Below are 21,748 nucleotides of genomic sequence, written 5' to 3' on the forward strand. Positions count from 1 at the left end.
CCCTGAAATCAACTCTTCAGGCTGTGACCAAGCCATGAAAATTGTTCTCTCACCATGAATTAGGTAAGTCCCTAATTAGATACAAAAGTAATTTTAACATTCATTAAATATTATAAAGTCAAGCGAGATTAGAGTAGGAAGAGACACATCTCTCAACACATACCTCTGTGCAAAATGTGCATGCACATGCTCCTTTTTACAAGGGTGTCAGGGTAATGTCAGTAGCCTGGTGACTTGGCCATGCAACATCTTAACAAGTCAGCTGGACTGCACCCGTGCAGCCTGGATCCAGAAAATGGAACTTGTATATGGTCCTCAGAGTCAGTGCTGCCCAACCCTGTCCAGTTGTAATCACTGATATGTGCCCTGGGTAGGCACGTGCTCTGGAACACAGGCATCCAGAGTCCCACCTGCAACATGAATCAATCAGCACAGGGAGGTCAATGTTTTTGGCAGGTGTGTCACAAATGAGAACTGCACCCTCCTGAAAGCCACTTGGATGCTTTTCCTCTGCTACTTCTCCTGCTTCATTTTCTGTTTCCTGCTCAATCTGCTGTCATATTGTCTGCCCCCTCCCTGATCTGCCACATCCCCCACAGAGAGGCTGCCTGTGCCACTTGGGGCACATGATACAGGCTGGTCACCCCCTCCCTGAGTGAGCTATAAATCAAACCAGATGATGAAGAGCTTTCACTTTCTGTCAGACCACAATATGACCCTGATCCAGGGACCCACGCACAGCTACAACCACCTCAACAGGGCTCCAGTGACAAAAGGGATCTGTTCAAACTCAGCTCCCTGCACACCAGGACCCAGGTTTCTACAGAAAACACATCAGGCCTTCGGCAGCGTTCAAGACCACGGCATTACTAGGCAACGGCAGTTTTTAACAGCAGGAATGTTTTCAAAGGAAAGCACAGAGACTTCAAAGAGGAAGAAGAACTGGGTGCAAACACTTTGCCCTTTTAAGTCATTTTTATTTGGGGTCAGCAGCTCCCAAGGGAAGCACAAATCACTCCTGCCTGCCCTCTTCTTCTCTGCGGGGTTATCAACCTACCAGACACAGAACAGCAGCACCAGCCAGAGCCGGCGGAAGCCGCCCCCGAGCTCCTGTGCTGAGGGAGGCAACACCTTCCACCACAGCGGGGCCAACTTGCCGTCAGGCGGTCCAACCCCGCCACGCGCTGCCACAACACCCCAGCAACCCAGCTCACCCCTCGCTGTCTCCCCGCCCCGCCGGAAGTGCGCGCTGCTCCGGAAGCGGGCGAGCAGGCCCCGCCCACACGCACCGCTGCGGGGCGCGTGCGCCGGTGGTCCCTCGCGACCGCGCTCCGCGGGCTGCCGGGCGCTCGCTAGGGGTGCAGCTGCCGCTCGCCCCCCGCGTTTGCACGGACCTGGTTCGGCTCGATAGCGAGCGCGTTGCTTCAAAGCGGCGCTGATGGATTGCGGCTGGAGCCTCCATTAGTGATCCCAATACAAGAAAACAGTCTTTCCTCGTGTTTGTTTCCTCTAGGGTCGGGGGTTTTTTTGTGCGTTTTTTTTTAAGAAAGACGCGTAGAGAGGGTCGCCAACCCTCCAGGATTGCCTTGGGGTCTCTAGGAGTTAGGTATAAATATCCAGGAGACTACTAAAACTCACCCAGGAGATAGATAATAGGGCATTCATTAAAATAACTATTAAACGTTGAATCTAATTTATAGAATAGTCCGGTGGGTTTTTAAAATATAATAGTAATGTGCATTTCCTTTCCTGACGTAAAGTCATTTATGTCATTATGTCACGTAATGAAACCTTCTGGAATAGATTCAGAGTTGGCAACTCTGCTGGTAGATAAATCAAGCAGATAACATACAGCATCAGGCCTGTGCTGACCCATGGTGAAACATGCTAGGGCAGAGACCTTCCTTGGCTGCCTGCAAACAGCTCAGGCTAGGGCATGGCTGGGTGGTTATTTTAGCTGGCAGGCCACTTAGGCTAGGGACAGAAATTAGACACAAACCAGCAGGCTGCTCCCATCTGCCTTCTACCCACTTGGGAGCTGGAGCCCAGCACTGGCACTGGCACAGGCTGCAGCTTCCCCCCTCCCCACCTGGCTGAGCGTACAGTGCCCAGCATGTTCCCACAGCCACCAACATGGCTTCCCTGCACTACCTGGTGCACAGAGCAGAGCAGCAGAAGGCAGGGGGAATGGAGCAGTACCTGGGTGGCTGAAGCCACAAACTGGGTACAATCAATTAGCAGACTGCATCTGGCCCATAGGCCACTTACTGCCCATTCCTGTGCTATGGGTTGCAGTACAGCATCCTTTCCTTTTTGTCATAGAGCTAGAATAAAAAAGTTCAGTGCAGATGTCTTTAAAAAAAAAGACCCAAAAACGTATCTTTCCTTATCTTCCAAGGAGATGAGACCACTTCAGCCAAGGGTTAACTGTTGTCAGATGTTATCACTCAAAATCACAGTTTGCCTCCCCCAACAAAATTAAGCTATGCATGATGGAAGAGTCCAGCCAAAGTTTCAAGTGAGGGAAATCACATGTCCATGAGCTTTGAAAGATGCTGGGTTGTACTTTAATTTGAAAATTTTAGTCCACCCCTCTGATTCAGGACTGGGGTTGAATAGAAAAAAGTGGAAGGGGCCAGAAAATTGTTCTGAGAGGAGCTGGCCAGGTTTCAGTGGCACACAAGTCACAAGCCTAGTTCAGCATCAAACATTTATCTGACTCAAAGCCAAACATTCCCCTCCCCAGTCTCTCTCTACTTTAAATACAGAGCCAGATCCTCGTCCACCACCCAAAGAACTTTTGCTCAGAATGTTAAAACATGTATTCTCATATCATTATGGAGATCCACTCCCCTTTTACTAACTGCCTGGCCCATTATATTTATATTTTGTCCTTACATCACAGAATTGATGCTGCACTTTGGTTTTAGCTTGGAATATCTGCTTACAGACAGCATCACCCTCAATCATTTTGGTCAGCTGGAACACCAAACTAGCTCATTTCAAATTCTGCCTGGACAGAATTTGTTAAAAAAAAGTTTCTATTTTGTAGCCCAAGGCAGCACCTAATAAAACTGAAGTTAGCTCACTAGGTAACTAATCAGGCTCTTTCCAGTGAAATACTGCAGAAGTCCTTCAACACTGGTCTCTGATCATAAGAATGCTGGACTCTGAAAGGTGCTATACCTCAATCTATAAAGGTGCAAGCAGAGCAAAAATATTAATGAGCAACTCCTTTTAAAAAAAAAAAAGTGCACAGTGTGCAGCAATTGTAAGTCTGCATAAAAATCTTCAACAAGGATTCCATTTACATTTACGTTTCAACAGGACTTTTAAGGCAGCAGGAAATTTGCTGATGGGAGGTCAGTCAAGAAAAATGGGGTGAGGGAAGGAAGTTGCAAGAAGATGAGAGCACCAGTCATAAAAGTAAGCTTCCAAAGAACCAGTCTATGCTGCAGACTGATCCAGCTTTTATTAGGTCTACACAAAAGGCAAATAGATTGCTCCCAGTAGCAGATAAGTAGACAACATAGGTTAACCAAGGGAAGAGAATTAAAAAGGGGGAAATCTGTTCCATATAATACAGAATTTAGAACAAGGGCACACCTCTGGCAAGAGAAGGTGGTTCCCATGAGAAGCAGAAATAGCATATATAGCTTAGTATGTAATAAAAGGTTGGCCACAGACACCCAGAAGGTATAGACAAACAGACCATGCACACAGAAGCTGTATTTTTTTCCTCAGCAGTTTAGTAGATATAATTTAAAAGGAACATTTTCCCTCTACATAGTGTGATTTCTTGAACAATATATTTATAGGTACAAAACACTCCCAACTGTCTTCACATCAAAGAATCTAAAAGCTAATGTTAGCAAGGCAACAAGAAGCCTGTGCCCATAAGAATGGAAGTTGGGCCTCTTATGCATCTAGCCAACTCCAGTACTGTGATGCATGTAAAACAAACTCAGGACAGAGCAGGGAATCGCTAGACAGGAAGAAGGTAGAAAACCAGTGTTACAGATGTAAACAGAATTTTACTGTGTGAATTTATGGTCAAAACCCCATTCTAACTCCCCTCCAGTACTTATATTGGCATTCAACTGCCACTGGAAGTGCTGACTCCACCAATGGAGATATCAGGTCAGATTCTAATTTTTCTGCAAGATGAAACCTGTAGAAAAATCTACTGATTTTAGGAGTGACTTCCAGTGTGGGTCACTGCTATGGGCTTTGTACCACTTGGCTAGCAGTCACAGATTACAGTAATTAAAACCAGGTACTACATCCTGCACTGCTTGTCAGCTATGGCAGGCATGCAGATGAATTCAGTTAAATTTCACTGACAGTCTGCCATATTCACACATTTTGGAAATATAAATGGAGGGGAGGACTCCATTGCTACAGCCGTGTCCATTACACCTTGTTTTTAATAAGGTTACATTTCTTACTGTAAATGCAAAAAGAAGCTGAAATCACTGTTAATTTGTAATTTCTCAGCCAACAGATTAACAGACCATAAAAGTTTGGCATAGTAAATTTTTTTACTTATGTTTGGCTACCTATAGTAATCTGCACCCCAGATTTAAAACCCCATCTTAAATACATAATAGATTCAAAGAATGTTTACTTTCTTTTTTTTAAAGTTTTATACATTATATACATAAACACATATTTTTATTGTAACTGCATTTTGCAGTCTTGTCAAAAGACAGATGGTTGCTGCAGAATGACTGAAATTGTACTTTTAAAAAACAGTTAACTTCCTTATTCTTGGTTGGCTTTGCTGGAAAAAAAAAAAAGATTAATTTGTATTTGGTGGATTTTTGCATATGTTTTATATACAGGCATCATTAGGCAACTACAGGGATTGGCAGGGCTACTAGAAAAGTAACAAGCTGTGGAATGTCAAGTTGCTAGAGGGCTACTTTTTGCCTGTCATTAGTTTAAGACTTGAGGGCATTTAGCAGGGGCAGGAAAAGAAATCTGAACAAAAAGTGTTCAGATTAGATTAGCTTTACGCTGCTTTCAGTTTACAATTTGGAAAAAAATCTGGCCTCTATTTAAAGTGCATTCAGAATCTGAAAAGGGTCTAGAAGTCCTGCTTATTTTTCCTATTCCTTCCCAATGAGATGTTGGCTCCATTTAGGGAGTCAAAATACTTCATTGCCAGGGCTGTGCACTCCACCTGGGATCCAAAATCTCTGCATCTTGCACCATAAGAAGTGCAGACCAATGTTAGCTGCCTACTGCACTGAAGACATACAAGACATCTGAATACAGCTTGCTCTCCCACAACTGTGTGGGTTTTTCCAAGGCTAAAAGGAATAAAAAGACTTTTTTGACCAGTAAGGTTCGAATCTGCAAGGAAGCCTACAGGAATTAAGACTCAAATCCCCCTGGCATTCAGGGGAAGTTGGGCACCCTTTTCTTTAGGCAGACTCTTACGACAGCAGATGACTCACGTCAAATCTTGCTTACTTTACCCACGCACAATCCCACTGCAGCAACGGGACTAGTAGCAAGCACATGTGACTGTATATAAAGCCAGCAAGCTATGGTCCTTCTGTTACCAAAGACAACAACATATCTGTTGAGAACCAATGTGCCAATTTTATAGTCACTTTTCCAGCCATAAACACCTTTAAAATGTAGGGCTCAGAAGGTGGGATTCAGAATGTGGCTTTTGGAATGTGCCAAAGTTTCACATTAAAGGGAAGGTCCACCACAGTGCAAACAGGGCGGCTTCCCACACTGCCCTGAGGCTCTCACTGTACAGTCACACACTAATACTGTCTTCCTAACAATACAATACATCAAAGAGTAAATGATTCTGTTTACAGTGTCATGTGTTCAGAGAAACTGTAGGCTCCGAAGCCAGGAGGGATATGACTAGATGTCTCCTGACTACCAGAGTATAACAGCACGGTTTTTGAGTGCTAAAAATCAGCCAGTCACCTGCAATAGGAAAAAAAGAAAGGAGAATTCCTGGTAGTGGATGGGCTGATACTTCCCCTTGCTAGAGGCAGCCCACAACTGGCCACACATTAGCAAATAAAAAAAGTGAAGATTCCCATGTTTTCAGGGATCTTCAGTTCAGCTCTTGATATTTTGGTGAGGGATTTTTTTTGGCTGATGTAGTTATAACATACACCTATCACCATAGTTATTTAAAAAAAAAAAAATCACCACCATATACTATTTCACAGGGAAACACAAAACACACAGCTACTATCACACAGCACAAGTGTCCTGCAGGGCAACTCACAGCTTCTTCAAAATGAAAACCTCAAAGAAACAAAATTAAGAGGAAAAAAAAAAAAGACAACAAAGAGAAAAATCTGGTTAGAGTGGGGTGGGGAGGAGGGAGGAAATCAATTATCTTATACTCCTGCTTGCCTGACTCAGCCTCACTCTCCCTCCCCTGCCCTTCCTGCTCAGGACAGTCTTCTCACATCTCATTGGAATAGGTGTAGTTTGGGGTGGCAGAATATTGCGATTCATGCTGCATCACAGCCCCCTGTGCAGCACCAACTGCTGCATTCTGAGCTGCCTGTTGTACGTGCGGGTTCTTCCAGGCTCCTGTGGTCCACTCCTCCTGGGCTTTGCTGAAACTCCCTCCACTCCCCCGGTAAAATTTATGCACCTGTGTTGAGAGCAGGAGATCGAGAAAAAAAAAAGGAGAGGATGTACAAGCTGACAACTGGGAGATCACTTTTGTAATTTTTTGGATAACCCTGATTCGCCTAACCTGCAGAACCCAATGCAAAGTGTCTCAATCCCGAAAGCACCTCCAGCTCCCACTGACAGCTACAAGTATACTCTCCCCACAGGATTCAGGCCTAAATCTGGAAGGCCCTAGGGATAGCCCTGAAGAATGGGATGCTGGGACTGTTAGTACAACAGTAACTGCAGTGGCTCGACCCTCAAATGCATTCCCTTTCAAGAATGAAAGCAGTCTGTGCTCCACCTTCATTTCATTGTTGCTCTTTCTACCTCAACTGCTAACAAAAGAAGCAGATTTACCCATTGGCATGGTAGCTTGTGATGCAGGTACCTATTTCCTGGACTGAAAGGAATCTTCTGGTCTTATCCCCTGTGTTTGCAGGTGATTATTAACCAAAGGAATCCCCAAAACTGCTGCTTTGAACCCTCCATCAGAACCACCACTCATTTCATCAGCAGTCACCAAAAGGTTAGGTACTTTAATTACTGCCCATTCAGGCCAGAGCAGAACCAGTTAAGTCTCTCCCACTAAGGCTATTCCACAGGCTAATAAGGGAGATTAGAAAATGAATGGGGTATGAGTAAAAATAAGGTTGTCTGCAGTCTAATCTTATGATTCCAAAATTGGCCCCACACCCCAGAAAATACACATTTGTGTTTCTGAGGGAAATGGAAGCAGTAATTAAGACCAACACATCCATATATAGGTGGAGGAAATGGGTAAAAGAGGGGGGAGGGGGAAGCTGTAAAGAGTCAACAGTTCCTAGCACTAAAGCACACAGTACATCAAAGAACCAGTCACAGGGACTGGACCCCTCAGTGGGCATGAGCAGGGGTTCCCAACCTTTTTAGATCACGGATTGGCAAACCACGGACCGGAAGTGACCACAAACTGGTCCGTGGACCAGAAGTAACTGTGGACCGCAAACTGAGGACTGGTAAACTGCAGTCCGGAAGTGACCAGCATACTGCAGAGCAGCAGCCAACCCTTTTTTTTTTTTTATACAGTATAAAAAAAGGGTTGGCTGCTGCTCCACAGTATGCCACCAATTCCAGACTTCCAGTCCAGCAGTCAACCCTTTGCGGCCCAGTATCAGGCTGCGCCCTGGGGGTTGGGAACCTCTGGGCATGAGGACTAGAAAAACAAGAATATGGCTAAATTTGGGCTCTTAGAGAGACTTAAAGGATTTTATTTCTGGTTTTTACTCAGCTTAACATTTCTTTCCTTAAATGTTAAGCATCACAACATATCTAGGGTTTTGTTTGTTTGTTTTAAGTCTTAGAAGCCCAGAGCTTGCCTCTTGTCAAACCAAAGGGAATTCAAGTACCAAGGTTTCCAGATCTCATAGCCATGGATTTGGTGGAGGCTACATCTCACAAAAACAGCACTTCCAACCCTAAATGCAAGTGACACCAGACACAGAACTGCTCCTAGCAAAAGGCGAAGAAAGGATGTCAAGTACTGAAAAACACCAGAGTAGTGAACATCCTAGCTGGATCCCTTGGCCAGAAACACACCCAGAAACCACCCCAACATTTGATCTCTAATCCAGAAATCATACCATACTGAGTGCGATGAAGGAAAAGACTGCCACAAGTGTAAACATGATGGTGGGGATAAGCATCACCACAGCTGCACCCACATTGGTCCCAAAGAAGGATATCGCAGCAATCCAACCACTGCAAGGAGACCATAAAAAGGGCTTTGGTTAAATGACTTGAGCAATGCAGGCAACAGATTCAGTTGATTGGGGGGCTTCTGCATTGGGTTTGTAGTTTGTGAGCTACAAATCTACTCTGAATTGATGGTCCTTTTTCAAACCTTTCAGTCACCTGGAACCCCCTAAGTAACAAATCCCACCCTTTCTCTAGGTGAAAAAATTCCACAAATCAGTTAAAAGTGGCAATGTTTGTTTGATATGCAAGTAGCTCAACAAGCACCCACAGGACCACTACAGTGCTGCACCATCTCTCTACATTCTTCTCCACACTCTCAACTCCACCCAGCTGCTGTCCTGAATTACCCAAGCCACTGTACTTTAAAAGGATTTCTTTCCCTCCCTTTCTTCCCCCTTAATGTTTTGCTTCATCAGGCATCAGAGTCAGAACAGCTGTAGTTAACTTAGCACCTGAACTGGAACCTCCCCCCCAAACAAAAACAGCTTGATACAACAGAGTCTCCTCTCCTTACCAGACTCCCCAGCCAGGGATTCCTATTGCCTGGATAATACTGATCACCAGATGAGCCATGAAGGTGAAAAAGAAAGCCATGTAGCTGAAGGAGCTGTCTGTCCTACAAGAGAAAGAGCTGACAGTCATCATCCCCACCACTCTGAACCTCTCATTCACCACTATTCCAGGTGCACTCCAAGGGCAAGTGAGGAAGCTCTTCATTTGAACCTCTAAGGTCTTTGCCACCAGCTCAGCTAAATAATGCCTTTTTTCTGCATGAGAGATTTTTTTGTTTTGTTTTGGTAAAGTGTGGCGAATCAGAATAGGAAACTGACAGTCCAGTGCAAATAGCTGCCCACAAAAAATAGTCAAGATAGTGTTTCTTTGCAAAAGGAAGGAAAAAAAAAAAAGGAAGCTGTGAGGTGCTGAAGTTAGGTGGATGTAGCAGTTGAGAGACAGGGCAAAAGTCAGATGATGGGGCCTAGATAGCAATAAGAATTTCACAGCTCTCATTTAGACATGTGAAGTAGCCTATAACTAGTCACAGGGCAGAGTCTCTTCAACACTCTCTATCTACTTAGAAGGCCCTATTGCATGAACACCTCACAGGAAATGGATTACATCCTCAACATCCCTGTGAGGAGAGGAAGTGATACCTCCATTTTGCTGATGGGAAGCTGAGGTATTGGGAGTAGAGTAATTGACTGCCCCCAAATCATGTGGGAAGTCTATGACAGAGTAGGGAACTGAACCCAGGAAGACCAGTGCCCTCTTTACCATGCCAGCCTTCTACCCCCATCCTACCCATGGGGTATATGGAAGTATTCGCTGAGCTGGAGAATAAAAGGTAGAACACCACAAAGCACTGCAATGAAGGAACTGCTCTGATCTGCCTTTATAATCAATGCTAACACCTGCTAGCCACCCCCAAAAGGTTTATAGGGCAAAAGAAAACCACCACCAGAAGCTTTGAAGATTCGAAGTTCTGGAGCAAAAGCCTAAACCATTTTAGCTGGATAGGAACAGAGCTGGGATGTTTCTACTCATTACACACTACTTGTGAATCACTTCAAGCTGCAACACACCAGAACACGGCATCTCAAGTCTCCTGTTAATGTATACTTCTAGGTCTCTCATGACTCACTTTCAGGGAGGGGGTGGAATATGCTTTATACAGGGGGGGGGGTATGGAGACCTGTGATCTTAAATCCTGATATTTGGAAGCTAAGGAATAACAGTGAAAGGTTGGGTGGGAAGGGAGGAATTCCCAAACACATAGGTGGTGACCCAATCGGAGCACTGATTATTTGTGAGGAGAAAGGCAGCAAGAAGCCAAGATCAGCTGTGATCACTTACTTGAAGGCTTTGTATATAGGTCTAAACCAGCAGACATAGGAGCAGGGTGTAAAGAGAATGAGCCAGAGAATTGCCAGTCCAAAATTAACAGCTCCACCGCCTCCAATCAGCCATGCGAGGCAGCCAATCAGATTCACTGCCAAGGTGATGCTGTTCACTGCAAACATATACACACAGACACACAGAGGAAGCAAAGTAGCACATACACTGAAAGAAAGTATGCTGTGACTGGAGAACCCTTTCAGGTGATTGCTATCACAGGGTGCAGAAACCCTTACACAGACAGGACCTCCTTAATGCAAAAGTCAGAGTTTTGTCCCCAGTTTAATTGCCTGTCTTCCCCTCCTCAATGTTCCCTCTGACAGTAGCTCTAAAGAAGCTGGGACATGGAGGCATCAACAAGTCATGGTCCAAGTAGGGCTACCCTGCATGCTTTACCCTATACAAGACATGTGAAACCCTGAACTCTAGGAGTGGGAAAACTGAAGTAAAATCAAAATATTCTCTTTCCACCTTATTATGGAAGAGGGAGAATGGAACTAAGCCCCTCACCAGCGTCCAGCAAATATATTCTCCACTGAGGTGTTCCAAGACACCAAGGTTTTTTCCCCCCTGGTGACCAACCTGTATAAGATGTTTAATACTAATTGTCACAAGTTTTTGAACTGCATTAGTGTGATAAATTTGAGGTGTGTGTGTGTGTGTGTGAGTGAATATATATATTATATATACACGCACGCACACATTTTTCTATTCTGCTCTTTTGAGGTTAAGCAATGAAAAAGTTAGAGCAGTGAAGGGCAGCCTAGCAGACTAGAGAATCTCATCAGTACTCTTATGCCTGAGTACTTAAGAACTGCTTTTTATTCCAACATCCTCTTTCAAGCTGTATAATGAAGCAGTCACTCAGGATGCTCTGTTGTATGAGAGACAGGTGTTCAGGCAACCAAGTGAACCAATATAGTGCATTACATCACACAGCAGTCCCAGAGGTTCTACTAGGACTCCTTATTAATACTGTGCTTTTTTTTTTTTTTTTTGGAGCTCCTTCCAGCAGTATCTTCTTTCCAAGGCACAGGCTCACCTGAAGCATCTCTTTGGATAGTGAGTTAATAGAAACAAATCTCAGTGAATCTACAGATATGGCGTTTGTGCTGATAATCTTTGGGGATCAAGGGCCAAAAGGAATCAATTAAAAACACAAGAACAGCTAAATCAAGGGAGAGGCATCAAAATAGCCGTACACCTCCTTCCTATCACCTGGACAAATACACCTATGGGAATTATTTTTTAGGCTGAACACACAAACAGGCTCTCTGAGCAAAGGAAGGGAAAATTATCCTATTTCCAGTTCCTAATACAACATAGTGCAAGCTGAAAATTGGGACCAGGCTGGGTCAGTGAGCATAGTGGGCAGCTCCCTGAAAGAGCTAGATCCATGAGTGAGAAGCACAAACACACAGTCTCTTGGAGCCGATTCAGCTGCTTCTAACCTTCACCTCAAGCACAAACCTGTCCTCAGGCAAAGTTACTTCAGTGTCATTCCTTTTAGCTTTCAACCTTCAACAAAACCACCTAACAAATGAACAAAGGTCATCTGAAAGGCAAGTGGTGCCAGCTCACTTGCTCTGTCCATGCCAAGAAAGTCATGTCTGGTGCCTGGGGATGGAAATGTTCATGAACAAATCCACTTTCCTCCACCTTATACTGGATGCTCAAAGCTTCTACATAAAAATTCTATAGATACGAAAGGCTTAGTCTATCTGTCTGTGTTTCCGTCTGTCTGCCTCTAACACTCTTGGGGGGCATGGCTCCAGCCATGGGGTGAACTGCCCATCAAGAACAACGGCAGGGATGGAGTACCACCATGATGGAAGGGACAGGGGGACAGGGAGTGAGGCCAGCGCTGCTGGCCTCCCCACCACAGCCCTGCTCCTTGGAGGCAGCAGTGGCACAGTGGTGGCAGCATGGCACTGGCCTCATCCCCCACCACCCCATGCTCCATCCCCGCCATCATTCTTGACGGGCAATTTGCTAGTAAGTAAATAAGCTCTGTTCCAGCTCACTCAGCTGTCAGCTCAGAAGTACTGCTTCAGTAACAGAAATCTTTTTCCATCTGTCCCCCAACTAAAGAGGGCAGTCTTTTTTCACCATGGCTGTGGTGTCTACATAGAAGTTTTTCATATAGTAACAGTTCAGGTGAACAGTCAATAGCAGCCCTGAAGACTTCCCCATGGTGTCCTACCACCGCACTGTCACCACAACCTGGAGACAGATCTGGGCAGAAAGTTAGCAGGGCCAACAAGGAGGCTATTATTGCCAGTGGCAGCAATGGTTTCTATATCCACGTCCAGTGCACTCCAGGCTTGGCCATTCACTGGGACACATGGAAGTGCACCCTGAGAGGACCTGTATGTCTGGTTTAACACAGTTAAAAGCTGGGAAGGAGCCCTCCAGAAGCTAAGGAAGGCGAGACCCTAATGCCCAGAGATTAGAACCTGAACTCAAATTTGGCAATTTGAGCCTCTGTTTTGCCCAAATCAGCAAAGGCCAGAGTTTCTCATCCAGCTAGGAAGCAAACATCACATGGATAGGTACTTATTTAGAGGTACTCTCTTGTAAAGTTACATAACCATGCAGTCTTGCCACCCCAAGTGCCCTTGGTTCAGGAAGCCTGGAACAAAGAGATGGCAAGCTCTATGCCAAGCCACAGAAGGAAAGCAAAAGAACACAGAGGAAGAACCAGAGAGGGTGTAAACCTCAGCCTTTCCTCCTTGGAAAACATCCTGCCACTGCCTGCTTTAGCAGCATAGAAAATAAACAAGTGATGGGACCAATTGGCACTTGAGATCTCTTCCTTCATGTAGGGTTCACTTCCTGTTTATCTTCTATTAGCTTTGAGAACAGCACATCTTTTACACAGATGAGAGAGGCAGGTAAGACCTGACTATGAGGAAACCCCCAGACTGCTACACTATGGAGGGCAGGGTACTGTGGAGGTTACACCCCGCCTGCATCAAGTAGGCTTCCTGCTACATCAATGAGGCCCTCTAGATACTAATTTAAAGTGGTACTTCTGCCTCAGAGGCAGCTATGAGTCCAGCTCAGCCATGCAGCTCTGTCGAGTTTTCAGACCAGGATGTACGGGGAGGGTGGCAGAGATAGAAAACAGCTCCATGGCAACACCATCAGCTGGTCTCAGATTCTTGACTAGGAGGGCCCTAACTGAAATTGGGATGAACCAAGTGAGAGAGGAAGAGGGGAACCCTTTTATGAGATCATGGCTGGGATATAAAGGCAGGGAAGAGAGAGCCTTAATTCAGATACTGCTGTAATGTAAAAATAGGAAGAGTGTTGATGGGGTCTTGCAGCTCCCACATGATGAGCTCTCCAGCAGAGTGAATAAAACAAAGAGAATCAAGGCAGTAAACATTTCAGCTACAGGAAACTGTTTTGCTGATTTGCTTCCTTAAAAAGCAAGCTCTGGTAGGGAACAGAGGGTCTAAACAGTCCTCAGCTTGTGAAGCACAGTCACCAAGGGGGTTGGGAGAGAGGACACCCTAAAAAAGAATTGTACATTTGGCTGCAGCAGAGGTAAAGCTAGAGACAGGTTAAAGCCCTTCAGAACAGTGGGAAAGATGGAATCCTGCTCCATATTTACTGCATAAACCCAGTCCCAAACCTAGAAAAGTTGATGTCTCAGTCAAATACTGGGGTCACTGGTAGTTTAAACCACTCCATAAATAGACAAGAGACAAAAAATAGCCCCTGGATTGGAAGGCAGAATGAGGTTTCCCCACCCTGTGCTGCTCTGCCTTTTACATCAGCAGCTTCTGGAGAGGCAGCATTCAGAGGGATTGCCATGACCCACCCAGTGCCTCTCTCTTCTACAGATACAAGGTACTTGACCCAGTAACTCACGCATCCAGAGGTAGTAAAGACGCTTGACCATGCTGCGGTGCTGTGGGGGGATCTCGGCATCGAAATCCTGATAGAAACATGGCTTCAACGGGATGAACTTGGGGAGGGGAGGAAAATTGTTCACTTTTTCTGCAAGAAGAGATTTCAAATATTGATTAATGGACAGGCCTAATACAAGGCCAGGTTCCTCCTAACTGATCAGATATAATTTGTGCGAGTACATCTGCTCTTGAAGTGGCACTGAAAGTAGTACAGCCGTATTTTGTGCCTGTGTTTCATGGATCTTCTGCACAATTTTTAATAAAAAACACAAAACCAAACATGCCCCTCCCCCCCACACACACCTTCTCACTTCAGCCCAGGCTACAGGCCACATCTGTGACTCTACATCAGAGTAACTCAACTGCAAGGGACAGCATATTTATTACATGCAGGAAAGCACCAAGCCCCTTCATGAAAAAAAACATCCAAGAGCTCTTGAGGAGAGATTCATCCTTACCTGCCATGGTCTCTCTCAGCTTCTAGTCCAGAGAGAAACTAGGCAGAAGGCAGGGCAGGGCAGCACCAGAGAACAACTCAGAATTGCCAGAACTGGAAGGAAACAAGAGATAGGAGTGACATTAAGGGAGCAGATAGAGGGAACAAAAAGAAATAGTCCTCCCCCCATATTCAAGCATCTACTGGCATTGATGCTGTTACTGGAAAGGAACATGTCCTATACCATAGTACATCATCACAGCCTTCCCCTCCCCCCCAACCAAATCACAAGCAAATTCTTGTAGCTTTTTGGTGTTTTCCCAGTTCCCAGCGTATATCCTTCCCAAGTTCAGAATCAAATCCAGCCCTCTCCAAACTTTTTCAAGCAGCCGGGTATATTCCATCATTCTCTGAAATGATTTGCAGACAGAGATCCTAACTACTTCCAATCTCCTTGGGGGGGGGAGGGGAGGGGCATGACACGGAAATCACCTCTGGTAAAACAAACACTCCTCAGATGCCCAAAATAACTCACCTTCAAGGACAGTGCTATAATAAGGCATGGTTATATTTCTCTGTATGCCTTCTACCAGGCACACACCCCTGCAGCATTTATACACAGACTTGTAATCACAACACCTGGTGACATCAGTACAGAGTAAGCCCACTAGCTCCAAAGGCCTAAAGCATGTGCAGCAGTTAAAGTGCTGGCTGGAGTCTGATGACCAAAAGAAGATTCAGCAATATGGGACAGGGATAGGCTTAGTCTTAGCTCCTACTCAAGTGACCTACATCTATACTGCAGTCTATTTCAAGGAGAGGAGATCAGGCTGGAGTGCACGAGAGAGGCATGCCTGAAACACTGACCCAACTGTGCTGTAATCTACAGAAGAGAACACGCTGCTCAGCAAGGAGCAAAGGAAGGGCTTGATAAAAACAGCTAGCTCTGTTGTGTGGCATGTAGCTATACTGCAGACCCAGACCCATGTTTGCATTTTCCTAAAGAAGAGTCAAACCCAACCCCAAACAGATTGAAACCTTGATCTGGATCCAATGTGGCACAGAGCCCTATCTGTCAGCCTTTCCTAGCAACTCAAGGAAACTCCACGCATAATTTAAAAGCAATGATGTCCAACTGGTGGCCCATGGGCCACATGTGGCTCATGATTGGTTATTCTGTGGCGACAGCAGGAACAACTGCCAACAGCTGCTACCCGAGGCTCTGGGCTTCCCCTCACTCTGGCTTTTGCTTCTGGCACAGCATGGTACAGTGACATCAGTACAGAGTAAGCCCACTAGCTCCAAAGGCCTAAAGCATGTGCACCAATTAAAGTGCTGGCTGGAGTCTGATGAGCAAAAGAAGATTCAGCAATGTGAGACAGGGGTAGGCTTAGTCTTATGTTCCTACTCAAGTGACCTACATCTATACTGAGCCATCAAGTCTGCAGTACCAGCGAAACCAATGGCACGAGACACTGGTGAGGTATAGCAGCAGAGCCCATGTCCAGGGGGCAGGAGTATCTGCATGGGACAGCCATGGAGGAAGGATGGAAAGTGCCCATGTGTTTGGTGCAGAGACAGAGGAGAAGGGTTGCTTGTGGGTCTGGTACAACAGTAGGTCTCATATTGAGATCCTGAGTCAGTAAACTTGGGTCAATTGAGCAGCTGATGTGAAAGAAAGCTTGAGTCACTGTGAATGCAGTGACTTAAATGCATAAGTCTAGGGACTGAGATGGCTTCACTTGCCCAAAACATGCAATTCAAAGTAGCAATCTTTCAGGAAGTCAAAGGGCATTTTAGAACAGTAGGACTACACAGGTATCTAGAAATTTTTAGAAATCAGTATTGCCACTGTGAATTGCATTTAGGCAAGACAGCATTTACTGGAGCAGTGATGTAATACGATCTTTGTGGCCAACACTGTCAGATAGGGGGTAGCCACATACAGTTTGGGTTTTGTTGATAACTACAGCACTGTGCATTAACTTCATCCTGGCAGCACCCCAGGTCAAACGGTCCAGCTCCCACAGCCTCCTCACATATACATTAAGAAAAGTATATAAAAGAAAAATATACAGAACCCTACTGAAGCCTGCCTAGGAGCCACCAAGGCTTAAGGAGATCACACCCTGGGGACAGGAAAAACACTAAAAAATAGTACTGTTGTTTACTCCATCTGGAGGTTTTGAACAGGTAACCCAGTTCTTATGATTGATGTTGCCAAAGGCTACTGGCAGGTCTATAAGAGTTAGACCTGTATCTACTCCAGGGGCAGGCAATTATTTCAGCTGGAGAGCTACTTAAGTTTTGGCGAGCTGTCGAGGACGGCAAGAATAGCTCCATTCCTTGACAGGTACCCTTCCCCCTCGTTGCCCTCTTGGAACCAGAAGTCCTGCCCCCCAACCCAACCTTTGCCACTAGAAGTCCCTCCCCCTTGCCCCTGGAAGTACTCCTTTTGGGAAGGGAGTTTGCCACCCTGGAACCAGGAAAAAAAAAAATTATACACTAAAAATCAAGTATCCACAATAACATATTTTATTTAAAAATATATATATATTTTTCTCCTGATTTGTGTGCATTCGCATAGTGCATATAGAGGTGATTGTACAATAGCTAAAAACCAAATCCTATTCTTATATATTGCATGGGGGTATAGGGCTTGTGGGGGGTTATGGGTACGTGTGTGCGTGCGCACGCACGTGTGGGGTATGCGAGAAAGCGTGGGGATGTGGGGGAGAGTTTGTGGTTATAGTGAGGTATAAATGGGAGCCCCCTCACATGCACCCCCACCCCACAACAGCCTGGAGCCCACATGCCCTGCGGCACTGCCCTACTGCCACCAACAGTGCGCAGCCCTAGCCTGCCCTGGATTTAATACTGACAATATTGCCCACCCTGACCAACCTGTGCCTCAGATTTGTGCATCAAAAATGAAGAGCAATATGGAATGCATTTAGGAAACAAGGGCCAGAAATAGAAGCATTTGACATCAAGGGCCACATCCAGATAAACACAGACATTTTTTTTCCCAGGGGAATGCCTGTACCATGCGCACTCTAGTGCATAGCAGGTTACCTCAGATGGGGTAGGAGAGGCTGGGGCCAGCTACTGTGCTGGCCCCAGTAGCCCCACCTGGGGTTCTGGGGGCCTTCCAGGACTGCAGCTGCGACAGGAAACCTGGCCACCAGTCAGAGCATGGTTCTGGCCAGCCAGGCTCTGCGTTGGGCAGCACATGTTGCTGCCACGTGCGCCACCCCGCTTTTTTTTTTTTGGTGTGGTTTTACCCCGGGATGGGTCTGCGGCACCACATACAGGCAACCCACACTTAACACTCCCTGAAAAACTGAGCATTAAGCAAAACCAAAAGTATATGGCAACCCAAGATGGCGGCTGCAATTGTTTTTAATGACTCAAGATGGTGCACATTATAACAAAACTTGCTGAGCACCAAGTGAAATCAGGTATCAATTTAAAACGAGCATTATAGCAAAACAGCGTTAAGCAGGGGTTGCCTGTACTGCACATCTGAGCTCATCTGGACATGGCTCAGGAGGGTAAATGGAAAGGTTGGAGACTGGAGATACATGCAGTGGCTGGGCATTTTTGCCAAGATATGCAGGAGAGACTTTGCTATGTGCCCAATTTGGAAGACATCAAACAGCTGAGCACATTTGTCATCAGTAAGATCTGGGATTGCTCAGCAACTCTTAAAATCAGCCCCCAAGATGGCTCAAATGGAGCACCCAATCACTGAAGAACAAAGGATTAACATGCACATGTTTGCAAGATTACAGCCAAATTAAAGACATTACAAAAATCTTTAATGATCAAATACAACTTTTGGGCCTAATCTATCAGTGCTACTTTAATGGAGACGAAGCCAGCCATTGAAGCAGCCACTGAAACCAGGTCTATTATCCTTTCACTTGAATGCCCAGGATAACCATGAAAGTACCACTCAGCTTGATTAACTGATCAATTACTTCATCAAAACTTATTGCTTCTGGTGGAGATGTGTGATGTATTCTTTACTTTCTACTGTTTATATTAGTAGTCATCAGGTGAAACCCTGGTCCTAACAGAATCACAAGGTGCATTGCCATTGATTTCATTGGAAACATCTGGCCTCTTAAAAAGAGAAAGAATAGACACTCTTTATGCAAAAAAAAAATCACCTACTTCTGCCTGCAGATCAACTGCATGTGCCCTCCACATTCCTGGTGTCAAGGCCATGATTTTTTCCTATATAGCTGGTTAAGGCCATGATTTTTTCCTGTATAGCTGATGCCCTAAATAAAAAAGAGCATCCTGCCTGGATCATTAATATTTCTCTGACATGACTAATACAAAACAAAAAAACAACAGAACACCAGCTTACGTAGGGTCTTACTAGGGCTTGGTTTTTATACAGTGTCATTTTTAGCCATTTCTCCCAGCTGAGGAAACAAATGTAAGCAAGCAGAAGACAGTGAGCAAAAAGCACCAAGGGAAAAGGAGAATACCACTCTCCGCACACACACCCCTTTACACACGGGTTATAGGATCCATTTTTCACAGGAATACTCAGCTCCTCTCTCTCCTGCAGGAACAAAGTGTAAATCACTGGGCTCCAACCCTGGCTCCCACATGCCACAGGCACAGACAGCCCCAGTGTGCTCCCACTGCAGGGAGCCCATTCACTCGCCTACCACTTTGGGCAGGAATTCTCCCTTGCATATTCGTCACAGCTGGGGCCAAGGGCCGGTACTCCAGCAGCCACGAGCACTGTCTGTCACCCAAGCTTTGAACACATCTCCTTAGAAAGAGAGGGATCCTGAACAAGAACTGTTCTTCTGAACCCACCGCACTTGCGTCGGAGAGGCAGGATCTCAGCTGGCGCCCATCTCCCCTGGGCGAACACAGGCCACACAGGGCCGGCCTAAGGCGCCGGCCAGCAGTGCTGGGCACGGCCGTGTCACTGGGGGGAGCAACCAGGCCTCCCCGAGGACACCCCTGTATGCACACGCACATACACGCACGCATGCACTCCGGGAGGGAGCAGTCCCCCGTGCACACGCAGGGCCCCAGCAGGCTCCCCTCACACGCACCGCCGCGGGCCGGGAGGCCTGTGGCGGCCGCCGCAAAGCCCCAGGCGGGACTCACCTCCCGGCGGCGCAAAGGCCCGAAGGCCCCGTGGCTCCCACTCGGCTCCGCGCCCGGCGCCTCCTGCTGCAACGGCCGCCGCTCTCGCGAGACTCTGCGCTTGCCTGCCCCCGCTATGGGCGGTGCCCGCGCTCTCGCGAGAGGCGGAGCCGCCGGCCGCTGGCCGTGGTGCTGCGGCCGGGGCGGCGCGAAGCAGAGCCGCTGTCCACCCGGTAGCGGAGCTCCCGCCGCCCCCAGGGCACGTGCCTGCCCCTGGCCCTCGCGCCCCAAGCAGGGGCCGCCGGCTCCGCTTATCCATCGGCACAAAGGCTTCCAAGGACTTGGGAGCAACGTGACCGTAGACATGGCACCCATCGCTCACAGTCGAACACCCACCTTGCGCTGTGAGGCCTGGCATCGTCCTTTCGGCCTGACTTAGGACTACCGGTGACACCCTGGGAGCAGAGACGGTGCATGCACCACCATTCCTGGCGGGCCCTGCCTGGTGGCTTTTATGCGAGGAGTTGTCTGGACGCAGAGAAGAACAGATGGAACTGGAGGGCATTTGATAATCCCCCCTCGCCCCCGCACACACGCCTGATAGGGACGCCTGCCATCCCAAGTGCTGCAATGCACAATTTGACTCATTTCCAACACAGTTAAAAATCCTTGGCTGAGAGAAAAAAATAGTAGGCATGACAAATAACACAACCAGAATGAGAGACTGTGCAAACATGGTACTTCCTGCCTTATTGCTAGTTTATCATCTGGATGCAATAAAGGAAAATGTACTGAAGAAGTGCTTATGCTCTGCAAAGGCTATTGGTAAAATAATAGGCTGCATGGGTGTTATGTTTCCACTGTCACAGGCCAGGGTGCATGCTATTTACCATTTTACATAAGCTAGGTCAGATGAGGTCAGTACTTCACTGAGAAACAGCCTACGAAAAGGCAGGGTGATGGTAATGCAGTCAGCAGCCTTTTCCTTCTGAATTAATACCAAAGCTGTGCCTGTGTCTAACTCTAGAAACTACAGCTCTGTTAATTTTGCAACATTTGCAATGAAAGGTAGCAATTAAGACCTCACTTCTCACAGTCATTAAAGATCCCATGGGAGTTCTTGCAAGAGCAGAGTGTTAGCCTCTGTCCTTGCCAGCTCCTAACCTAGCCTCTGCTATGATCATCATCTACTTATTTATTGTATAGGAACCTGTTGTTCAAGTCACTGAACATACATATAATGTAAAGTTGGTCCCTGCTCAAAGGAGTTTATAATCTAGATGCAGGATGCAAGGCAATGGGAGGATACAATGCACAGAACAGGAGGAGCACAAAGTAACACTGACCTAAGTAGCTTCTTCTGAGCAGAGGATTCTTCTCCATTTTAAAGTCCAAGGCTGGTCTTGGGTACACTGATATAAATATGGAGTAAACTTGACTGTCTTCAGTGAAGCTACTCTGGATTTCCAGTACTGTGAGGAGTATGCTCCTACTTCACCTACTAAGGACAAAAAAAATAAACTTTAGCCAAACACAGCTCTTCTTATGCCCAGTTCTGTCCCCACTGGCACAGAAGCAACCAGACCTCCCTGGTTTGTAAAAGAAGCTGTTGTGCAGTTGTTGGGGAGGTAGCTACTGCTGGCCAAGCAACAGTTGGAAACCAAGGGAGTTGGTTGGGCATTTGCAGGAAGTTCTCAATGTGTAGGAGCTACTCAATAAATCTAGAGGACAAGATGAACATATATCAGAGTAAGAGATCATACAGAGGTTCATGTGTACGTAGGAAAAGGAGAATGGCACTCTGGGATAGGCACTTGTCTGAGGTGGTTAGGAATAGTGTGTTCTATAATTGTACAGGAGGTTGAACTAGGTAATACTTGAGGTCCTTTCCAACCATTAGATCCTATGATTCCTGACTAGGACCCTAGATTTTAATTTGGGATTGCCCCCAGTTGGAGAAAACTTGCTAGAAGGCATC

The 21,748-nt window shown here is 46.3% G+C and overlaps 2 protein-coding genes across 6 annotated transcripts in view; both read right to left on the minus strand.

Annotated features, from left to right (window-relative positions):
- PPCDC (phosphopantothenoylcysteine decarboxylase) overlaps nucleotides 1–14,237 on the minus strand; it is a 44,098-nt gene extending 29,861 nt beyond the window's left edge. Inside the window, exon 1 of one of the 3 annotated variants that reach the window (XM_019533321.1) lies at nucleotides 14,173–14,237. The gene's annotated coding sequence lies outside the window, so the exon portion shown is untranslated. Of the gene's footprint in view, nucleotides 1–1,077; nucleotides 1,140–14,172 lie in introns of those variants that run through there. The other 2 variants (XM_019533320.1, XM_019533322.1) reach the window with 2 other exon arrangements.
- Nucleotides 3,710–20,185, minus strand: SCAMP5 (secretory carrier membrane protein 5). Of its 3 annotated transcripts, none has more exons than XM_019533326.1 (7): nucleotides 20,167–20,185; nucleotides 14,672–14,763; nucleotides 14,173–14,301; nucleotides 10,252–10,408; nucleotides 8,915–9,016; nucleotides 8,286–8,403; nucleotides 3,710–6,643 (listed from the first exon to the last, which is right to left on the minus strand). In XM_019533326.1, exons 2-7 carry the CDS (start codon nucleotides 14,676–14,678, stop codon nucleotides 6,449–6,451), a joined length of 708 nt encoding a protein of 235 aa, XP_019388871.1. In that variant the 5' UTR covers nucleotides 14,679–14,763; nucleotides 20,167–20,185; the 3' UTR covers nucleotides 3,710–6,448. The 3 variants fall into 3 exon arrangements, with proteins under 3 accessions (XP_019388871.1, XP_019388869.1, XP_019388870.1); XM_019533324.1 differs by lacking the exon at nucleotides 20,167–20,185 and adding an exon at nucleotides 19,792–19,873; XM_019533325.1 differs by lacking the exon at nucleotides 20,167–20,185 and adding an exon at nucleotides 18,829–18,849.
- Nucleotides 20,186–21,748: the final 1,563 nt, after the last annotated feature.

The sequence above is a fragment of the Crocodylus porosus genome, unplaced genomic scaffold (assembly GCF_001723895.1).
Source record: "Crocodylus porosus isolate Cpor-Errol unplaced genomic scaffold, CroPor_comp1, whole genome shotgun sequence".
NCBI classification, from domain to species: Eukaryota; Metazoa; Chordata; order Crocodylia; family Crocodylidae; genus Crocodylus; species Crocodylus porosus.

Excerpts from the sequence above, each read along its gene's own strand:
- SCAMP5 (XM_019533326.1), bottom strand. Across the intron at positions 8,404-8,914 it reads ATCCCTGGCTGGGGAGTCTG|TGGTTGGATTGCTGCGATAT; the intron begins GTAAGGAGAGGA and ends GTCTCCTTGCAG. Across the intron at positions 6,644-8,285 it reads CCTTCATCGCACTCAGTATG|GTGCATAAATTTTACCGGGG; the intron begins GTATGATTTCTG and ends CTCTCAACACAG.